Source organism: Leishmania braziliensis, chromosome 25, assembly GCF_000002845.2.
Source record: "Leishmania braziliensis MHOM/BR/75/M2904 complete genome, chromosome 25".
Taxonomy (NCBI): domain Eukaryota; phylum Euglenozoa; class Kinetoplastea; order Trypanosomatida; family Trypanosomatidae; genus Leishmania; species Leishmania braziliensis.
The window spans coordinates 601,347-622,216 of NC_009317.2; the positions used below are offsets into that span (position 1 = coordinate 601,347).

At 59.3% G+C, this 20,870-nt stretch overlaps 8 protein-coding genes across 8 annotated transcripts; all 8 read right to left on the minus strand.

Annotated features, from left to right (window-relative positions):
* Positions 1-299: 299 nt before the first annotated feature.
* Positions 300-1,454, minus strand: LBRM_25_1600 (conserved hypothetical protein; the record flags this gene model as incomplete). Its single annotated transcript, XM_001565614.1, has 1 exon — positions 300-1,454. The coding sequence occupies one exon, from the start codon at positions 1,452-1,454 to the stop codon at positions 300-302; it is 1,155 nt and encodes a 384-aa protein (XP_001565664.1).
* Positions 1,455-2,884: 1,430 nt separating this feature from the next.
* LBRM_25_1610 (putative helicase-like protein) lies at positions 2,885-5,809 on the minus strand (the record flags this gene model as incomplete). The annotated part of the gene is made up of 1 exon (XM_001565615.2): positions 2,885-5,809. The coding sequence occupies one exon, from the start codon at positions 5,807-5,809 to the stop codon at positions 2,885-2,887; it is 2,925 nt and encodes a 974-aa protein (XP_001565665.1).
* A 1,681-nt stretch (positions 5,810-7,490) lies between these two features.
* LBRM_25_1620 (conserved hypothetical protein) lies at positions 7,491-8,603 on the minus strand (the record flags this gene model as incomplete). Its single annotated transcript, XM_001565616.1, has 1 exon — positions 7,491-8,603. One exon carries the CDS (start codon positions 8,601-8,603, stop codon positions 7,491-7,493), a length of 1,113 nt encoding a protein of 370 aa, XP_001565666.1.
* An 801-nt stretch (positions 8,604-9,404) lies between these two features.
* On the minus strand, positions 9,405-11,045 carry LBRM_25_1630 (conserved hypothetical protein; the record flags this gene model as incomplete). Its single annotated transcript, XM_001565617.1, has 1 exon — positions 9,405-11,045. The coding sequence occupies one exon, from the start codon at positions 11,043-11,045 to the stop codon at positions 9,405-9,407; it is 1,641 nt and encodes a 546-aa protein (XP_001565667.1).
* A 1,418-nt stretch (positions 11,046-12,463) lies between these two features.
* Positions 12,464-15,127, minus strand: LBRM_25_1640 (elongation factor 2-like protein; the record flags this gene model as incomplete). The annotated part of the gene is made up of 1 exon (XM_001565618.2): positions 12,464-15,127. One exon carries the CDS (start codon positions 15,125-15,127, stop codon positions 12,464-12,466), a length of 2,664 nt encoding a protein of 887 aa, XP_001565668.1.
* A 1,187-nt stretch (positions 15,128-16,314) lies between these two features.
* LBRM_25_1650 (conserved hypothetical protein) lies at positions 16,315-16,962 on the minus strand (the record flags this gene model as incomplete). The annotated part of the gene is made up of 1 exon (XM_001565619.1): positions 16,315-16,962. One exon carries the CDS (start codon positions 16,960-16,962, stop codon positions 16,315-16,317), a length of 648 nt encoding a protein of 215 aa, XP_001565669.1.
* A 295-nt stretch (positions 16,963-17,257) lies between these two features.
* On the minus strand, positions 17,258-18,196 carry LBRM_25_1660 (putative RNA triphosphatase; the record flags this gene model as incomplete). Its single annotated transcript, XM_001565620.1, has 1 exon — positions 17,258-18,196. One exon carries the CDS (start codon positions 18,194-18,196, stop codon positions 17,258-17,260), a length of 939 nt encoding a protein of 312 aa, XP_001565670.1.
* Positions 18,197-18,855: 659 nt separating this feature from the next.
* Positions 18,856-19,938, minus strand: LBRM_25_1670 (conserved hypothetical protein; the record flags this gene model as incomplete). Its single annotated transcript, XM_001565621.1, has 1 exon — positions 18,856-19,938. The coding sequence occupies one exon, from the start codon at positions 19,936-19,938 to the stop codon at positions 18,856-18,858; it is 1,083 nt and encodes a 360-aa protein (XP_001565671.1).
* Between the last annotated feature and the right edge of the window lie 932 nt (positions 19,939-20,870).

A 20,870-nucleotide genomic window follows, 5' to 3' on the forward strand; every position in this document is an offset into this window, starting at 1 on the left:
AGGGAGAAAGTTGCGTATCTGAAGGAGAAGATTGAGGAGGAGGGTGATGTCCGCGCGGAAGTCCACGAACACACACCCACATACACACACACACACACACGAGCGCTCATGTGAGCACAGTGATAGCATTAGCAGCAGGTCAGGCGTATTCTTCGAGGTTTACTTACGTGAGGATCCTCAGGCGACCATCGTATTAAATGCGGTTTAGAGGAACACGCAGCACCGCCAATTGCGGGACAACAGAGCCGTTCGGGCAGGAGGAAGAGCGATGGAGAAACAGGCAGACTGAGAGGCAGCCGTTACCCAATAATGATGGACTTGCCTGTGTCACGGTCCACCACCACTTGTGTCCGCTCGTCTGGCAGCAGCCGCAGCTCGTACCGAGTGACCAGCGCCTTCAGTCCAGAGAAGTTAAGGCGCAGATACACTTCAACGTTGCGGGTGGTCCCCTTCACTTGGTACTCCATGTCCACGCCGTCGATCGCCGGTGCCTTTTGGTCATCCTCTTTCTTCAATGCCTGCGGCTCCCCTGGCAGAGGCGCCGCATCCTCCGATTTGGGTGCGTAGATGGCCTTATAGGACGTCTGGTCCACGCACAAGCTATCCAGCGATGACGCCAACCCACCGCACGCATCGACCACTTTGTGCACAGACTCCTGCAGCGTCGTGAGTGCCTCGTCGCTTGAGTACTTCTCCTTCAGCGGCTGGACCATCATTGATACGGCGGCCCGCGGCGGCTTCTCGAAAAGGCGGCACACAAACAACTCCCCGAAGTCGTCGAAGTCGACGAGCCGGAGATACTTGAGAATGTTAAACTCGTCCCCCTTCTTCGGGTCGATGTGAAAGCTCGTCACCTGGAACGTGTAAGGGAAGGCAATGCCGATGCCGTTGAGCACAAACGACTCCTTCTCTGAGCGAGCCGGGTACCGTCCCGTCTTCTCGCGGTAGCGTTTTACCACACCAGGTCGGTGTTTCCACGACAGCTGGCAGCGGACTTGTTTCGCCTTCTCGAAGTCGACGAGGGCCATGCAGTTCGCGTTGTTGCCCTCGCGCTTCAGCACCACCGTGTCACGGGGAATGTTGGTCACCTTCCCGAATTTGTCAATGAGGCAGCGCGACATGGCCCGTATGAGGCCGCGCTGCACAGAGCCTCCGTCCTTGTCTTCCTCCAGCAGACTCGGGTGGAATAACCGCATGAGGCGCTCGTCAAAGCCTGGCGTGGCCTCGTCCGTTAGAAAGTATAAGAACGTGAGGAGCGGCGAGAGTGCCATGGCGGCCTGCTCCTTCGGCCGAAGGAAGATAGCAAAGTACAACCCGTACAACATCATCATCACCCACGGGAAGGCCACGAAGGCGATGATGCCGCCGGCGAACCATGGCCTCAAGCGACCGAGAGCGGTCTCATGCTCGACCGTGAAGATGTCGGAGAGGAGGTTCGCAATGATGGACTCCATCGCTGCAGCGGTGCAGTGAAGGAGAGGGGGAGTGCTGTGGATGCTGTCTGAATGACGAGAGAGCCGCGTGGGTGTGTGAGGGGGGGGGGGTGAAGAGGAAAAAGAGAATTCACGACGCTTCAGGCGGGGAGAACGCGAGGACGGAGGGAGAAGAACAGCAGAAGGTGAGAAACAGCAGCGAAAAGGCAGCAGGGAGAAGAGGGGGAGGCAGGCGAGTGACTGTGGTGCACCCCCACAAGAACGCACGGGGAATGCAGAAGAAATAGAGACGAATCAGGAAAGGGGGAGAGGGGGGCAAGGGCAAATACAACAGAAGACACACACACACACGCAGGTGTGAGTCGTTACAGAGAGGTAGAGAGAGAGAGAGGACAACACACCCATACACGCAGTCAACGTAAGAGACGTTAAAGTAAGATAGGAAAGACGCGAAGGGTGCTAACGGAAGAGTGAAGAAACTCGTTTCTGCTGACCACAGGAAAGACAATGATGTCGGCGATGATGGCGAAAACAGTTGGGCTCTCCACGGTGATGAAGTGTGTGAGTGAGCGTGAAAAGCGGTACGAGGTAGAGAGAGAGGGAGGGGGGGGGGGGGAGGCTGTGGACGCGAAGAGAAGGGGAAGAATGCCTGATTACGTATATCAGCGTGGCTGTGCTTGGGAGAATGACCACGACGATAGCGAAACACGATGGCGTCGGACTGTTGGGCTTTGGCGCTTCCGCAAATGTGCTACCGTACGTTGGCGCGCGCCTGTGCCTTAGTTGATGGGAGAGGAAGGACACACAACAGAGAGAGCAGACCACGAGGAGGGGGGGGGCCCATTCGTGAGCAAAAGAGATGTCTGGTGTGAATCACTGTCAAGGTGCATGAGTGAAGAAGAGGGGTGAGAGGGCGACTGCACAGGTGTGCTAATAGGGGTGTCTCTGCATAGATGGGTGTATGGCAGTGCTTACACAGGGAGTTAGTGGGTGCCCGCGCCACATTAGGGCAAGCGCGCCAGAGCTTTTTGCTCGCCTCCCCCCTTACTCCTCAAGGCGGTGACCCCTTCTTCTCACCCAACCCGACGCTAATCCGTGTCTCCCGTTCCCTTTCTTTTGATGTTGTCAACGCCGATGGTGATGACAACGAAAGTGCGCAAGTACGCACGACAAGGAGGGGAGGGGGGAGTGGCGACGTGGAAGGGGTGGTGGTGGTGGTGGTGGAGCGAGGCACGGAGAGAGGGAAAGAGCGAGAGAGACTTGATCTACTGTTCAGCAGAGAGACACTAAAGGAGTACATAAATGTTGTTTGCTTATTTCTATGGGTACGCGTGTGTGTGTGGGGGGGGGGTAGCGGCCCATGACTGTAATGCAGATGGCACCTCTGTAGCACACACAGGTCGGTAGACACAGAGGTGTGCATCCTCGTACGTGCGCGCACGCCGTTCGTACTACTCATCCTCCTCCTCTGGCTGTCTGCCACATCTGCTCTCTCCCTCCATTAGTGAGAGGGGCCCAAGGTTATTCCGACAGTTGCCGTCGTCCTCTACACTGACATCACTGTCGTCGTCAGCAATTTCCAAACCATCGCTGTCCACCACGGCAGCCGTGTTGTAGCCACCAGCATCGTCATTATCATCATCAGTTTCGTCCGTGTCGTCCGCAGCAGAGCTCGACGAGGAGGAGAGCAGTCCACAACACCGCAAGCACGTCACGTAGTAGCACGACCGCTTTGGTTTCACCTCCTCTTCTTCCATTCCAGCGTAGGTGTCGCGGATGTGCAGCAGTCGGGCCCCGGACGCGTCCATCTCCAGGTAGCGCGGGTCTAGGCAATCAAAGCAGAAGGAGCGAGGGCACGTGTCACACATGAAGATGGCGCCGTCGGCGGCCTGCTGCTTGCCACACGAAAAGCACTCATGCCGCGGGCACGACCAGAGGCGCTTCACCGCCTCTCCCGACCTCGGCGGCCGCTTGCCGATACAGGCGGCGTGGTAAGCCTTGGGGCACGCCGTGCAGTGCAGTAGCGGCTCCATGGGATGCATGACATCCCCACAACAGAAGCAGCGGTGCGTCTGCTTGGGCGGTGAGGCCAGTGCGCCGCCACCGCCGCCACCGCCGCGCATTACCGCAGCCGCCGCAGAACCGCGCAGCCTGTTCGCTTCCACATGCAGCAGGTCCTTCACCATAGCGTCTTCCGCGGATAGGCTACCGCTACCGCTACTGCTGCTGCCATCCGCCTCGTCGGAGGAGCGCAGAAGAGTCGAAGAAGAAATAGGCGATCCGTCCGCCTGCTGCTTCGCGCGGTGCTTTTCTTCGAACCGGTGAAGCACTTCACGAATGTCGTCAGCGGTTATGCGTGGGGTGTCGGCGTCGTCGTTGGTTGTAAAGCGGCCACGCCCACGCGCACCGTGACGCTGGCCTCCTTCGACGATGAAGTCGCCAAGGTACGCCTTCCGAGCCGCAATGTCGCGGATGTGCTCCTCGATGGTGCCCTGCAGACACAAGCGATACACACGCACGACACGTGTTTGACCGATGCGGTGCGCCCGGTCCGCTGCCTGCCGGTCCAGCTGCGGGTTGAAGTGCGCGTCGAAGAGAATTACGGTGTCAGCGCCGGTGAGGGTGACGCCGACGCCGCCTGCAGTGGTGGTGACCAAAAAAAGAAAGCACGAGGATGCGGGGTGATTGTAGCGCAGCATCGCCAGCTCCCGTTCGACGCGGTTGCAGCTGCCGTCCAGTCGCTCGTAGCTGTGGCCGCGCAGCTGACACACAGCCTCGAGCAGATCCAGTGTTGTTGTGAAGTTTGAGAAGATCAGGCATCGATGTCCTTGTGCCTTCAGCTGCGGCAGCAGTGTGTCGAGATAGCGCATCTTGGCGCTGGGGTCTATGAGGTGCGCCGCATCCATGGGCACTCCGGCGGCTCGCATGCGCTTCTCGATCGGCTCCTGTGACCCGTTCGTGCGCCCCTTGTCCGCCAACAGGCGCAGCGCCAGCGGGTGGTTGCACACAGCCCTCTGGTGGCTGAGGTGGCCATGCAGCTGATGGCCACTGCTACTCTCCTGCAGAGCATGTGCCGTCAGCAGGGAGAGCAATTGTAGCTGTACGTAGGTCGGCACCAGCTTCGTCAGCGGCTCGTCTACGCGAGGCGGGATGCCGAGCTCCATGTCTGCCTTGGTGCGGCGCAGCATGATATACTGCAGCACCTTGGCACACTCCTCTGCTTGACGCACCGGGTCTCGCACGCCTGGGTCGTAGGCCGCCATGAGCCAGGGGTAGAGAAAGCTCATAAGGCTCCACACTTCCTGCACATTGTTGTGCACCGGCGTGCCCGTCACCGCCACCCGGTAGCACGCCGTGAGTTTCCGTGACGCGGACGTGATGGCCGTGTCATGTGCCTTGAGAACATGCGCCTCATCCACTACAACCGTCACCCATGCCCGCTTGCGGAAGACGCGCTTGTCGAGGTGAAGCAGCGCCGGCGTCGTCACAAACACGGCGTGGCGGTTGTGGCGGCCGGCGCTGGTGGCGGCGCGGGTGCGGCGCTCGCCGTGGTACTTCACCACCCGCAGCTGTGGTGCCCACCGTGCCAGTTCACGGGTCCAGTTTGTCAGGGTGGAGAGAGGGGCCACAATGAGGTGTGGGCCGTCGATGTTGTGCAGCAGCTTCAGGGAGTGCAAGAAGGCGGACACCTGCGCCGTCTTGCCAAGGCCCATGTCATCACCGAGGATCGCTGACATGCCGCGATGGAAGTGGCTCAGAAGAAACTGGACGCCCTCCATCTGATAGGAGCGCAGGGTGCACCCCGGCAGGGCCCCCACCGTCTCGCTCGTAATGACGGGCAGTGCGGCGTGCAGCACCGGCCGCAACTCATCGTCGGCGGCGATGCGGTTCAGCGCACGGTCCTTGAAGAAGGGCTCGAAGGCGTCGAAAAGCTCGGTGCTGTGGTGCAGCTCCCACTCGAACTGGCGTTGGAAGTGACGTGCGATGGTCTCTCGCGTTGCTGAGGACGGCGTCTGCCAGGGGAGGCTGCTCACCGCACACGCACCGCTGGAGGCTTCCACGGTGGCGCCACCTCTATGCCCGGGCCACGACGGCGACAGCGGCGGCGAGGGAGTCTGCTGCGCGCGTGCCACGTCCTGCATTGTGGCATCCGTCTCCCGCACCTGCCTCGCCTTCTGCGAGCCCAGCAGCAGCGTGAGCTCATCATCGTCGTCCTCCGAGGCGGCGCGGCGAGTGAGGAGTCGCTTTGCCGCCGGCGCGTCCAGCGCCGGCTCAGGCGGAGCTGAAGAGGACGGCGCCGCCACTGCCGTCTCACGAGGTCTCTTCAACGGCGCCACATCTCGGTGTGTGCTTTCCGACGAAGCAGTGGCGGCCATTTCCTCCGTTGCACCAGTGTCCCACAGCTGCTTAAGTGTACCATCTTGAGCGCCAGCTGCGTTCGGCGAGCCGCATGCCGGTTGAAACGGCCCTTCGGCCGCGTCTCCGGACGATCGACCGCCGCCGTTTGAAGTTGGGTGACCCCTGTCATCGCTGTGATGCTTGGACAAGGTGGCGTTGGCTGGTGTCACCAACACACACGCTCTTGTGGCGGAGGAAGAGAGCGTTGCTTTCTCCAACTTGCCTCCCTTTGGGCTTCGGCCATTGCCTGCCTGCAGGAAATTGGCGAAGTAGTTGTCAAGGTTCATGATGTGTGTGTGTGTGTGTGTGTGTGTGCGTGCTTGCGGGGAGTGAGAGTTCCGACCTTGCTGACGCTGAGTTGCGTGCCGATGAGCACCTCGACACGACAAGCAGCTTGAGTAGCACTGCGATGCGGCTGGCAGGCGCTCTGGTCGGAGTTTCGTCCACAGTTTTTCGTGTTTTACAAGCTGTGATAGGGACTGCCTCTGGGGGGAAGGGAAAGAGGGAAGGAGAGAGGAGGCACGTTAGCACAGACACGATGCCTTGAGCCGCTGATGAAGTTATGCCAGACTGGATGACCCCATGGGTAGGGGAAAGCGGGAGGAGTGACGAGACGAACGCAAGACGCTTATGAGCCTTCATAGGGAAGAGAGACAAAAATGGTGAGGGAAACAGGCGAGGCGCCGTGTATGAGCGCGTCAGACGACCGTCGCACCAGGCCTAGCAGCGTCCTGGAGAGAGGGAGGGTCTCTTGCGTATTGTGCAGCATGAAGGCAGCGGCATTGCATGCACAGGATTGGCGAGCACCTACAGCAACAACAGCTGAGGGGCTGTCACGGCGGAAGATGCTGAGGGGAAGCAAAAAGGCGCGGTGTCAGCTCTTGTTGCCTCCTCCTCCGTTCCGCTGCTCCTCACAAGCCCTCTCACCTCTTGCAAGCCTCGTTTGAGTTTTTCCCGCTTCTTATTTGCTGCTCTGTACACTGAGGCATCGCTGTGAAGGAGGGGTGGCGCCTTATGTAACCGATCAACTCGCACTTTCTCGCCTGTCGCTTACCCATTCATACACTAGCTCACTCATTCTCCGTGCGCATGTGTGTGGGGGGAGGGGGGGGGGGAGGCGCCAAAATCAAACAACCCACAACAGCGTGTATACGTGCAGATGAGCCGCACGGCGTAATGAAGAGGGTGCGGGCGCAGCGTGCAAAACGCACTATAGGAGCTACACCCACGGCGAGAAAGCTCGATGCTAACAACAGGCTATCAAGGAGGGAAGGGGGTGGGGAGAGGGGAAGGCGTAGATGTGCGCACCCCGTGCCACCCACGATGTACCCCTCTCTCCCTCGTTCCCCGTTCTGCACCCAAACACGTACAACTGAACACGACCCTCAGCAACCACGCAGGTCCCGTGAGGGTACAGACAATGATGCATTTTGCCTCATTACTATCACTGCCATCATGGCCTCCTCCTCTTTTACCGTTCCTGTCTTTCCCGCATACGGGTGGATTCCACAGCAGCCTTGACGCGCGCATTCAGCGAGACGAAGGGAGGGGGGGGGGAGGAGGAGGGACCTTGTTTGCTATCAACGCTGCCATCATCATTGAGACTCATCACGACCGCCCCCCTCCCCCCCCCCCCACACCCATATATGTCGGCATGTTTTACCAGCTCGTGTTGTTATTCAGCTCTTCTCGTGTACTCACACGACTCAGGAGAACAGTAATGTCATCCGGCTTACCGCCCTTGGCGTCAGTTTGCCCAAACTGGCGCAGCATCGAGGCCCACGGAGAGTTGGTCTCCGGGTTCACAGAGGTCTTGTAGGCGTCAGTTATAATGCGCTGCGCGACACGGTAGGGGTCGATGTACTCGATCTTCTCGTCCGCCAAGATGCCACTGAGGAGGAAACCCACTAGCGGGATCTTGGCGATGGGGCTCTCCTCCACCTTGCCGATCCACCCGGCGTCCGCGGCAAGCTCGGAGTTAAAGCGGTTGTCGAAGAGGCCGTCGGTGCCCATCACAATAACGTCGCCCTCCTGCACCTGCACCGACTCGCGCACACAGTCTTGCACTCGGTCAGAGAACGCGCGCCCCACCATCGACCGGGGCAGCACTGCCAGCTGGAATGGCGCATTGAAGCCGTGCACCTTCTCGTGTACGCGGAAGTGCAGGTCTCGGTTGCGCACCACCATCACGCCGCTGTCGCCCAGGTTGGCCACGTCAAGTGTGTGGCTGCCGTCATCCTCCTTGCGCAAAGTCGCTACGCAGGCCGTGCTGCTGCCCACCTTGACAACGCCGTCCTTCACTACTTTGGTGTACGCGGCATCAAGGATCTTCTCCGGGTCGCACTCACCACGGTGTGTCTCCGCAAACAGCTTCGCGTTCTCCATCAACGCGTTGGCGAACAAGGAGGGGTCGACGCCTTCAGAGCGCCAGCCGCCGACACCGTCAGCGACGCCGATCACCTTGTAGTTGTTCGCTACGAAGAAGCTGTCTTCGCCGCAGTCGAGCTCGATGAAGCTCGTGCGCTTGCGCCAGCTCACTGACTGCCGCCGCTTGCGCTCGTCCACGTCGCTGCGGTACATCTTCTGCGGGGTTGGTTTCGCCTTGCAGAAGGCCCAGCTCTGCAGTACCAGCTCTGTCGGGTCCTTCTCATCCTCTGGGGCCTCATCCGGGGGCGTACCCCACGAGGTCACGTCGTCGGCGCTGGTGCAGGCTAGAGCCTGCGCGCTTGGCTGTCCGTTCGGCAGTAGCGGTGTACTGTGGAGAGCACCCATCGCTGTGCGCGCGCGTACGACTATTGGAGGAGGAGGGGGGGGAGGGGAAGGAGAGAACGCGAGTAGGAACGGGCTTCTGATCGCACACTAGTGCGCAGTGTCGCAGGAGTGATACTCACTGACTCGCTGATGCGACTCAAGTCCTCGAGAATATGACGTGTGACCTTCACACGCAAGATCCAGAGACAAACAGGCACAAAAATACACAAGCGAAGCACCCTGGCATCTGTTGGACAAGACACTGCTCAAGAGAGGGAGCGAGAACGAGAGAGGAGGTGCGGCAAAGAGGGGGGTTGGTGGGAGCGGGCGGGCGGGCGAGCAAGAGAGGGGGGCTCGGCACAACGCACACACACACACACACACACACACACACACACAGACAGACTGACTCGCTGCCTCTGGGAATTGGCGTCCCAAACTTCGCTGGGGCGACCACATTGGCGATGGGCACCCCCCCCCTTTGGCGCACATCTCGAGTTCATGAGATGACTCGGTACGTTGGTCAGCCCCATTGCAGGATATCGCTTCGCTGGTTTGTCTTGAGACGTTCGTGGCATGTACACGCCTGCACTGCATATGACTCGGTGGGGAGGGAGAAGAACTTAAGGGGGTCTCACAGGCATAAGCAGCAGATACGTGAGTGAGGAGTGTGAAAGACAGAGAGGCAAAGAGGAAAGGCAGGGGTGATCTCGTGAGAGAGCAGAATGCACGCAGACAGGGAAAGGTACCACCACTCACATGCGCTCTGCCGTTCCACGTCCGCCTCCCGCCCCGTATACCTGTCCCTCATCCCGCGTCTTCTCACGGATCGTCCGTGAGGATGAGCGACTCCGGCACACCAGCCGAGAGAAGTGCATTGGTGCAGTCCTTCACAAAACCCTGAGGGCCGCACACGTATGTCAGCGGCATGTCTGCGCTGAAGTACTTCTGAACAGCCGAGAAAACATCCGCTGGCTGCATGCGGCGATGGTGAGTGATGGGAATGACGGGGCAGGAGTTCAGTGGCGGCGTTTCAGTGCTTATGTCTCGCCCCGCACCAGCATCCTTGGTTGGGGTGATGAAGAGCTCCATCGCATACGTTTTGCGGAGATGCCTTGCATCGCTTCCGCCGCTGGCCTTCTCGGTCGTCTCCAATTCTGAGCGAGGGAAATCCCGTTGCCACCGCACGAACTCGTCCAGCTTTGGCACCGTCTCCAGAGTGTGGTTCGCATGCAGGTGCGCTACATGCAGCGGTTCCAAAGTCTCTACGTAGAACGAGTCGCCGAGAGAGGAGTTGAGGAAAGCGTAGGCCGACGTTATGCTGACCCCTGCCGTGAGCCAGAGCACCCTGCCGCCCACTCTGCGGATGGTGTCATGGTGGTCAGCGAAGGTGAAGGTGCCACCAACACGAGCGACGGGGAGTGGTACGTGCAGTGAATGGTGATGCAGCCACGCGCTGCCGCTCGCCTGCGTGTCGGCGCTAGTGGCCTTCACGATAAGGCTGAAGAGACCGCCCTTGCGGCCCACGTCACAGATGGTCCAGCGGCGCCGCATCGCTTCCCCTGCAGCGGCTGCGGTGATGGAGGAGGAGGGGAAATGCCCAACGTTGGCGTCACCAGTGGGGTGTCTCTCCTTGATTGGGAGCTCGAGCACCACGTACTCACCAAGCTCCGCATGCCGGAGCAGAGCTCCCGCGTGGTGGACAAAGTCAAACTGTCGTACACCAGGGCAGATGTTGGTGATGGCGATGCAGGAGACCATAAGGCTTGTCGTTGGGCTGCTGCAGGTCCTGCCGGGGGGGTTGATCTTGGGCGGCAATGTGAGGCCCATCGGTAGCCGCGTCTTCTGCGTCTCATCCAACGGGTTGGTGCCCCCGCTGCCGGTGCTGCCGCCGCCTGCAGTGGGCAACTCCACGTGCTGAAAGACGTGGCCGCTGCGCCGCTCAACGCCGGCATGGCTGTGAATGCCTGGCGCACGCGAACCGCGCGCTCTACCGTCGACCGGTAGGCTCATGGGCGCCTCCCCATTCGCCAGTTCCATTGAAGCGTACGTGTCGCTCTCCCGCTTGGGCCCACTGAGATCCACCAGGACATAAACTTCCCCGTTCAAGTCCACGACCTTGTGGACGCGTTGCTTGCAGCCCTTTGAGCGAACCGCCTGCTGCGGGTTACCGCCGTTAGGGTTAAACTCAATGCCCCAGTACAGTCCCTCGCCGGTGTCCAGTGCGATCCTGTAACTGTGCCACGGACACACAATGCATGGGTGGCCGCCCATTTCTTCAATGTCCCCAAGCAGCAGCGGCCCGCCGTGATGGTAGCAGGCATTGTCGATCGCATAGAGCTCATTGCGATGGCACACGACAGCGATATTGCGCGTGCCGCAGCGGACAAGCTGACGGGAGCCATTAGTGAATTGCAAGCGCTTTCCCACGTACACTCGATCGGAGGCGGTGTCTGCGGACATGGCAGTGCCGAAACGACGGTAAGAGAGAGAGGGAGAGAGCGAAGGGAGGGGAGTGCAAAGACTTCAGAGCAAGCAGATAGAAAGAGTGCGGAGGTGACACCACGCGCACCTACAGATGTAAAAGCGCCAAAGACTTGATGCTTTGAAGGGGAAAAGGAAAGCCCAGCGATGTGGTTGGCAAAAAGAGAAGGAGGGAAACGTGCCGAAATAGGCGGTGACGGCGTGAGGCGCCGCTGCGTGTGGGTAAGCAGAGGTGCGTAGGTGCGTCTTACCAGCGAATCCGAGCGAGAGGCAAAGAGGGTGGGGGGGGGGGGGGGGAGGAAGAGGAGTCCGTACTGGGATGGCGGCGAATAATGGGGTAGAGGAGGAGAGGGCGGGTGGAGAGGGGAGCCATCAGCCTTGTACTGAGAACCGCGCTGATATTTCTATCAGGGTATGCCGCTGTGGAGAAGGGAAGGCGGTGGCCGCTGCTGTGAAGGATGCCGTGCGTGCGCACGCACACGCAGGCCCACAAGGGGAAGAAGAGTTCTGCTTTGCTTCGATTTTCATACGAGTGTAAGGGCAAATGGTGCGTGTGGGTACCCCTCTCTCCTCGTCGCCGTCACTCCCTGTGTAGGTGCTCCTAGACGCAGTAAGCGAAGTGCTCCTTCTCCCTCGTGCAGCGTGCTGCCTATGCGGGGTGTATAGTGGAGAGGTGTGTGCTGTCGTCTCAATTAGTGGTGATGAGACGTGCAGGTATGGGGCGGTGCCAGTGGTAGAGATAACACACAGTGAAAGGGAAGGAAATAGGAGGACTAATTAAAGCTGGACGCGGAGTGAACGGCGGGGAGGCTCGCGCTGATGTGCGAGCGAGCCAAAGCAGTGCTGGCGATTTTCCCATCTCCTTACCTCTCATTCCATTTCTGACATACGTGTGTTGCAGCGCGTAGAGAAAACTCACTGCTGTTGGCAGAGTCTGCAGACGGATGGGGCCTACTTAGACCGCTTCGTTTCTCCTCCTCTCGCTCTGCATCGACCTCTCACAGGTCTTGAGTGTAAGAGGCGTTCCGACGTGAACGACTCCCCTCCCCCCTCTCCGTGCGCATCTTAGAGAAGAGGATCAGTTCGAAGCGCCACGTCACTTCATTTCACCCCTCGTCCTCTCATCTTTCCGTGCTTCCAGACTGCCGTGAATCTTCACGTTACTCGAAGTATCCGAGACAGACACACGGTCGTACACAGGCACAGAGACACGCCATCAAGCACGATCCACCCTCTTCCCCATGTTCTCGCTTCTACTGGCATCCCCCTCTCCCCTGCCAGCGTCTACGCAGCAAAACAGACGCGTAGTAGAGCGGAGAGGAAGAGCGGGAAGGAGTTGGGCGCAGAGACACACACACACACAGAGAACGGGATAGGGGCGTAGAGCCGCAACGCTCTCACGCGCCCTTCAAGGAAAACTTCTGCTTTTCGGCGTTCTCTACCACACGCTCGCGGTAGAGGCCCTTGCGCCGCTTAATGCGCTCCAACAGCTGCTCAGCGATGTTTTTGGTCGACACCTCGGCACCGTGCTCCTCGAATTCTTCCTTCGTCGTCGGCACAAAGTACGGATCGGCGTCGATGACTTCCCAGTGACTCATCTGCAGCTGCGCCGTCGAGGCGCCTTGCGTCTGCACGCGCAGCTCGTCCTGCAAGCCGAATGCCTCGACTGCGGGTAGCCAGGAGCGAATGTAGAAGAGGTCGCTACCCTCGTTCGGCACCTCCTCGACGATTTCGGAGCGGCGGCGGCTCAGTGAGGCGTAGATTTTGCCCTGGGTGAAGCCGGAGGAGTACACAGTGCACTCGTACACTGGCTCGACAAGACGGCGGGGGTGCAGCTTCATGGCCGCGCGGCACGCCTCCCGCACGCTGGGCAGCACCATGCCACCTGAGATACCCGAATCCGCGTCCACAAAGATGTTTGTCACCACAAACGCCAACCCGTACAAGGGCTCCTGCGCCATCGGCCCGCTCTCGCAGGCGGCCTGAAATCCGGCCACGATGGACTCCTTCCAGTCCTGCAGCATCGCCCAGCATGTCTCCGGATCCGCGGCGCCGTCGAAGTTGGCAAGCAGCACCGCTCCAAGGAAGCCAAGTCGGGACGGGCCGCTGGCGACGATGCCATTTTTGACATCTGCAGAAAAGCGCTTGTGCTCTGCCAGCGCAGCAACTGCCTGCCGCAGAAGCTGCGGGTTATTGCCGCTGTTCTTCTCGTCCTCTTTGATTAACTCGAGCACCTCGGCCGGCAGCGGCCGCGCCTGGAGGGTGATGATGAAGGCGCCCTCCATGAGCGACGTGGTGTGCGGCTTCGGCTTTGCGCTCAGGTTGCTCACGATGGTCTCGCGAAAGGACACGAGCGGCTCCGACGCAACCACTTCCACTTGGGCAAATGTGTCGATGAGGTCCTTGAGGCAGCGCTCTGCATGCACTTCGCCTGCCGTGCCGATCACGTGTTCGCCAGTTGGCAGGACGCTTACCTCCACCTGCGGGTCGACCTTGTAGAGCAGTCGCAGGCCCCGCTCCAGCTCCTGCAGGTTCCTCGGGTCCTTCGGGAAGACTGAGAGTCGCACTATCGAGGTGCTCTGCAGTACTAGCGGCTTGAAGGACGGCATACTCGGCGCACTGCTGATGGTGGCGTACTTGGTGATATACGGGGTAAGACCGCCAACACCGCAGAGGAATCCGGCGCTCACTTCCCACGTCTCCTCAAGCCCGGCGCCGCGAAAGAGGAAGACGCTGCCTACCGTGGCTTCCACTACCGCGCCATCGCTGTGCACATACACTGGCTGCCCGGCGCGCAGGCGCCCGCTGTAGACGCGCCCGAACCCAATGAAGGCGTCGTCGTGATTCTCCACGGAGCCGACGATGCGACCGACAAGGTACTGGGTTTCAATAAGCTTGCAGATGTACACGACACACGGCGCCTCCGGGGATGGGTCACAGTTCAGGAGCGCCTCCTTCAGCTCCGCGGGGGTGTCGGCCTCAAAGCCAGGGACGAGAGAAGCCAAGCGGCGCCGCTGCAAGGCAACCGGGGAGGCGAGCCGGGTGCACACTGTGTCGAGCACACAGGGAGCGAGGGGCATCCACGTCGAGAGCAGTGCCTTCAGCTTGCCACGCGAGTCGCGGCGTGGGTTGTTCCACTTGTTCTCAGCAATCTTCAGCTTCTCGGACAACTGCTTCTGCCGCTCCTCGCTAGCGCTGTCACCGAGAAATGCGCTGTAGAGCTGCCAGATGGGTTCCAGCAGGAGCTGCACACCCAGAGGCAGTTGCCCCGCTTTCTTTGGCTGCGGGCTCACGGTCTTGGTCTTTGGGTCGAAGTAGTGTTCGCCCCAGAGGACCTCCGAGAGGTTGTGCAGTGGCACCTTGTCCTTGTAGAGCCTCGCGAAGAAGTCCACACTGACAGCCCAGCCGTCGTAGCAGCTACAGAAAAGAACGTTGCCCTTGGACGGGTCGAACCACACGTCATCGCTCGGGTCCTCGCGCTCCATGTCCTGATCCAGTTCCTGGATCTTCATCTGGTTCGCGTAGGAGGCTAAGACGGCGTTGCAGATCTCGATGATGCTGCGAAGTCGCAGGTAGGCTTCCTCGGCGGTGTACTGCTGCGTCGTCACGAGCAAGTCGATCTTGTTCAATACGAGGCACATCGACAACCCCTCTCGGTAGGTATGGCGCAGGATGGACGACGTCTGCTGCGTGACGCCGTCCACGACGTCGACAATAACGACCGCGCCGTCGCACAGACGCATTGCCGTGGACACCTCGCACGAGAAGTCGATGTGCCCGGGGGAATCGACGAGATTCAGCACGTGGCTCGTGCCAGCGTAGACGTGGCGCAGTGCGATAGAACTGGCCTTCATTGTTATGCAGCGCTCCTGTTCATCAGGTCGGGAGTCGAGTAGGCGCACTTCGCCCGCCAACTGCGGGGAAAGGATGCCGTTGCTGGCGACGAGGTAGTCGCTAAGGGTGGTCTTGCCATGATCCACGTGGGCGACCATGCAAAAGTTGCGGATGTTTTCTGGCCTCCCGCTCAGCTCGTGCAACGCATCCGTGGTGAGAAGGCTCATTGTGTGGGGATGATTGTGCGCGTGCCGTTAAGTAAGATTATGTGTGTGGGAAGGTGGGGGGGGGGGGGGGAGAGAGAGAGAACGCCACAAAGCCGCCCCCCTGCGGGCGGTTATCGGATCTCTTTTGATGTATGCGTTTGTGTTTATGGCACACCATTGAGATGGTCAGGCGTTGCTGGATGTGTGAGGAGAGGCGTGCGTGTGTGTCTCTTCAACTAGGGCGCCTTTATCCAAACAGACCCACGCGCACGCACATTCACACAGGCAGTGAGGCGCAGCTGCGTTGAGATACGGATGATGCGAGGAGGTAAAGCAAAGAAGACAGAAAGGAAGAGAAAAGAATGCGTCACGAGTGTAGAAATAGTGCACATGGGTGCGCAGCGCCTTCCTCCTCCCTCCTCCCTCCCCCTCCCACCACCACCAACACCCGGTGACACCCATGCATTGCTGAATATGGGCGCATAGGTGCATGTGTGCTGCAGGAGTGTGGCGGTTCGGGGCGCCCCATGACGCTCGAACAGCCTGCGAGTGGGCGCAGGAAGAAGGCGGTAATAAGCAAAGTTCTGCATTCGCTCCTTAAAGATCACCATCACCGCATTACACATGCGAGTGCTATCGCTGGGGGAGGGGGGAAGGTGATTGTTCCGCGTATGCCGCGTCATGCACCACCAGTGAGGGTGCTCATCGGCAACCTTCAGGAAGCCGCTTCCATTTTTTCTTGTTTGGTTTCGTGTATGTCTTACTACTACTACGAGGGAATGGGAGAGAAGCCAAGTAAAGCACACAAGAGTGGGGGGGGGGGGTAACGGTGACCCACGAGCTCTTCTCATGCCATGTGTTGTGTAACGGGACGCCTTCTTGCCCTCGCCGTGCTCGACTTCCTTCCGCTGCTGCACCGCGTCGCCTTTTGTCTTCCTCCTCTTTCCTTCCTCTCGAGGCGTTTCTGAAGCGTTCGCGGTGAGGGGTCCACACGCCTGCATACGAGAGAGAGAGAGAGGCAGGGGAAGGGGCGGAGGTACGAGAGAGGGCAACAAGCCTTCGCGTGATGGCGCATAGCCCTTGATGCGTGGGAGAGCACGCCAGTGCAGGTTGGCAGACATGGTGCCTCCCACTTTCTCTCACCCCATCTCGCCCTCCCCATCCTTCTGTACAAATCTGCGTCTGTGATTAGCTGAACGACTTACACTTCAGAACTTTTCCGGTTGGTTCTTGGGCAGCATCACAAAGAAGCCGTCGGAGCCTGTCTCGCCGGAGTACGACTTCTCCTTGGGCATCAGGAAGTACACGTAGATCACCATGAGGAAGTACCCCACGCCCTGCACGTACTTCTTACGCGACTGGATCTCAATAAGGTCAGTCGTCGACACATCCCAGGGTTTCTTCGTGTGAAACTGGTAGTACTTCGCCTCCGGCTCCGGCATCTTGTTTATCTTCACGTCGATCGGCTGGAAGTACGTCCAGGGCATGTACGTATCATAGATGGCTGTATTCGGCTCCGGGAACGGCGAGGAGGAACGGATGCCGCGCTCATTCATCGGGAAGGCGTTCTGGATGTCGGACGTGTTGTTATTGTCACCAGCTGTGTGGAACGTTGGGCCGTTGCCTACGAGCGCCTTACGGGTGGCCGCGAAGGCGTACAGGGACGTCTTGCGCATCATTGCTTCTGAGTGGGGAAAGGAGAAGAGAGAAGGGGGTAGCGGCAGCGGTCTGAACAACCGAGCGTACGCGATAAGCGGAGGCTGGGTAACGTGGGCGTGGGAGGAGATGTCCTCGGAAGGGAGAGATGCAAGTACGTGGGTTGAGAGGAGGGGAGGTGGTGGGGAGTGGAGATGCATTTCACAACGGCGTCAGCAGCAGTACAAGCAGCGACGACGATGTCAGGACGGCGGTAGAAGAGTACACACAGACACATCATGAGAAAACTTAGGTGTGTGTGTGTGTAGGGAATGGGGAGGAGAGAGAGACCTACAGGTGCAAACGAGCACGCGAGATAAAAGTCCTTCCTCCTGCTTACTGAGTGCGCTGACACTTTGTTGTCGACGAATGGTTCTTCCGAAGCGAACATGTGCGGGGGGTGGTGGCTGCGCAGATGCCGCCTTTGCGATGCTCACGGCAGGCGCCCCCCCTCCCTTAGTCCCCATCACACGCCAGCCTGTGCGGCAATCCGGTGTTGCCCTTCAACTGCGCGAGGGCCACCAAGCGGCCCAGAAGGTCGGCCAGCCACGCCTTGGTAACACCTGCCTGACAGCTCGCATGTATGCCCTCTACTTCCACTTCGAAGACAGGATACTTGTGGTCAACGGTGCTGACACGCGTGAAGGCGTACTCAAATGTCTTTTCCGTTGCTGTCCACCGCCGCTTGCGACGCACGCACCCATGCGGCTTCACAGCAGGCGCATCGATCGCTGGCTTTGGCACCTCCGTGCTGACGGAGACACGAATGTCGTACGGGCAACCCGGAACGCGCACCTCAACGTTGCACAAGCGCCTCTTTTCTATGCACCCAATAAACGACTCTGACCCGTCGTTGGCAATAGCGTATGTGTAGCGACCGGCCCGCGTATTGACATCCTCCGTGACAGACTCCTGGAATGGCAAGGCCTCCGGCTTCTCCGCCATGTACGCCTTCATCCTGGCGAAGTCCTCCGCGCTCACACCAACTTGAATGCGCCGATGCTCACCCTCAACAATATGCGGTGCGTCGCGTGATGAAATTGTTGTAGCAGTAGCACCAACATGGCCCTTCATCATGCTGTGCGTTCGCTTCTTTGACTGGATGATGCTACAAATTCGCGCCTCAATCTCGATGTGTGACTCCCGCAAGAAGGGCTTCAGACGAGCGAGGAGCGACTCTGCTACTTCGAGTAATGGGGGTGGATTAGGAGGGGCCTCATCATGGCCTGGGGAACTGGATGCAGCCTCTGCTGTGCTCGTTTCCGCCGCAACCGGCGCAGATGCTGGGGCCTCCAGTTCTACTGCTGCTGCCTTCTGCGACGCTGGCGCGGTTGGTATCGCTGAGGCTGAGACATCCGCTGCCTCTTGAGGCGGAGGAGTACGAGAGGTTGACATGTTTTCCTCTTAGGCATACTGCGCTACCTCCTGGACCTTTAGTGCGGTGAAACGGTTGGATTTGAGAGCGACAACCACACCCAAGACTTAAACACATACGCGCCTCACACATGCGCGTGCGCGAGAGTGAAGATTAACACAGAAACAAAGATAGTGGAGTGAAAGGGAGGAAGCGTGGGAGATGTGCTACGTTGACCTCTAAGGAGAGAGTGAGAGAAGAGCCCCTCAGCGACTGCCTTGGCCAGTCCGAAGTGCCTGACGTGCACCCACAGGACCGCAGTGCATCAGTTTGTTCCCTGGGGGAGGGGCGCCGACAATCCGTGCACACCTTTTTCAACTCTGCACATGTGACTGTACATCCACGTGATGAGGAAGGTGCTCGGAACCCTGTGCCGCTAGGCGCGCCGAGTGCGCACGCGGACACACACACACGCACACGCACACATTCACACCCCCCGCAAAAGAGAAAACGCGCTTCGAACCGCCAATGGGAGGAGGCGCCTTCGCTTCGTCGATCGCTTTTTCTTCCCTCTCCGCTCCGCAAACACAAAGAGGTTGGCGGCGGACCGCATAATGCAATGAAGTGCACATCTGCAGCAGCACATCGTCCACCACTACACAAAGAGGGAGATGTGTACGCGCAGACGCATAGGTGTTCATTAGAGCGGACGGCTGCGCTTGCGCCGCAGGAGAGAGCACTCTGACCGTGAGTGTCCAGTCTCGTTGCAAAAGTTACAGTAGGAATAAGCTGATCCGTGTGCCGTCGCCTGCGGGGCCGTGTTTGCCGAGGCGGTTGCCTGCATCGCGTTCAGCTGCTCTGCTATGTGTGTCACCTGACGCGTATGGTCGCGGGCCCGCTCTTCGGCAGTTTTGCGTGACTCCAACGCCGCTGGCAGGACTTCGGCGAGGAGCTTTCCTGCGTCCGCATTATTGGGATCGAGCTTAAGACACGTAGTCAGTGCATCGTACGCGTCGCCGACCTTCTTGAGTTTCGTCTTTGCAGCACCTAGGCGGTAAAAACCGCGGGCGTACTTGTCGTCTGCTTTGATAGCCTCCAGCGCATCATCAGCGCTCTCCTCAATGCGCTCAGCACGGAAGTACGCGGCGCTGCGATTGCACAGCAGCGCTGCTTTTTCTCTCGAGGTCCCGGTAGTGGGGAACAAATCGAGTGCTTTTCCGAAGTGTCGAATGGCCTCAAGGTAGTTCGCCTCCTGCATCGCCTTCATGGCGCGCTCAAGGCTCTTCTTGTAGTAGTAGGCATCCTTCGCCTCCGCACTGGCCACTCCGCGGCTGGCCTGCACGAGTGCGTGGCAGCGTTGTGCCCCTGCCACGTACACAGGGTTGTTTGCCTCCAGCCTGCTAGCCGCAGAGTAGTAAAAGGCGGCCTCGTCGTACCGTTTTAGGCCCTCTTCGGCGGCTGCGATGCGGCCGTGCGCCTTGGCATTGTTAGGCTGCAGGACAATGACCTCCCGCGCCACCTTGCTCGACATCTCGTAGTTCTTGAGTGCCGCGTAGCACGCACTGATATTGTTGAGCGCGCGCGCTCGCACCTCTACTGTTGCCTCATTCACCGTTTCTATTGCGGTGTACGCGCTGATCGCCTCGGGGTACTTACCCTCGATGAAGAGCGCACCGGCTCTCTTGAACGCAACTTCTTCGGACATGCACGCGTACTTCAGAAGAAACAAAAAATGACGCGCGTGCGATGGGCGGACGGCGCACACGCCCGCACGCACACGCATGCGTGCAAGTGAGCGCACATGTACGGAGAGGGGTGAGAACAAAGATGACGAAATATGTGAAGGGAAGAGAGTCGGCAATGGGTGATGCAGTGGGATAGGATGGGGGGGGCACGGGGCAATTGGGAGTCATCGTGCTTTCAGTGCCGCCCGCATCCTCCACTACAGAGGTAATGGAACGCCTTGATGGCTGCTCGTACGCGTGGGTGATAATACATTCACACAGCTGTGACTCGCGGCCCTGTACCCTTGGCGGGGAGTGAGAGAAAAGGGCAAGACAGAGATAAGCAGAGTCGACCACGTTGCATCTTGACGACCTTGTCCTTTGACACCTACGCACAACTTGACGCACAGGTGATGCTTCACTCGTTATCGGCGCCCAGCCACCAGTCTTAGGGAGAGAGAGACTCGCTTACACTTTGCTCTTTTTCCCTTGTGTGTGTGTGTGGGGGGGGGGTGTAGAGTTTCACATGGTGTCTGTGCTGCTGCTCGTATTGCACTCTCTTTTTGTGAGGATGGGGTGCCACGATAGTGTGTGGGTCTTCCACACGCGGCCCCACCACACACACACACACACACGCACACACACACACAGGGGAAGGGAGAACTGAAAGAGGGGAGGGGATGCGGCGTACGACACTCTGCGCGTGGGTTGCAGTGAAAACGGCAGCAAAGGGAAGGCAGGCGGCAGCGGGTGCTGAGGAAGGTGGCCTGCAACGACACGAGAGGGTGTTGGGCAGGGGATTGAGGGGGCGGAAGGTAACAGAGGCGCGCTGGCGGCTGCGGTGCCACAGCTACAGCACACATGCACAGACACACTTCCACAGATATGGCAGATCTATCATTATTGAAGGGAGGTAATGAACGAGTAAGAAAGGAGAAGTTGTGAAGTGTGTAAGGGCAAAATTGAACAGAGGAGAAGGGAGGTAGGGGGT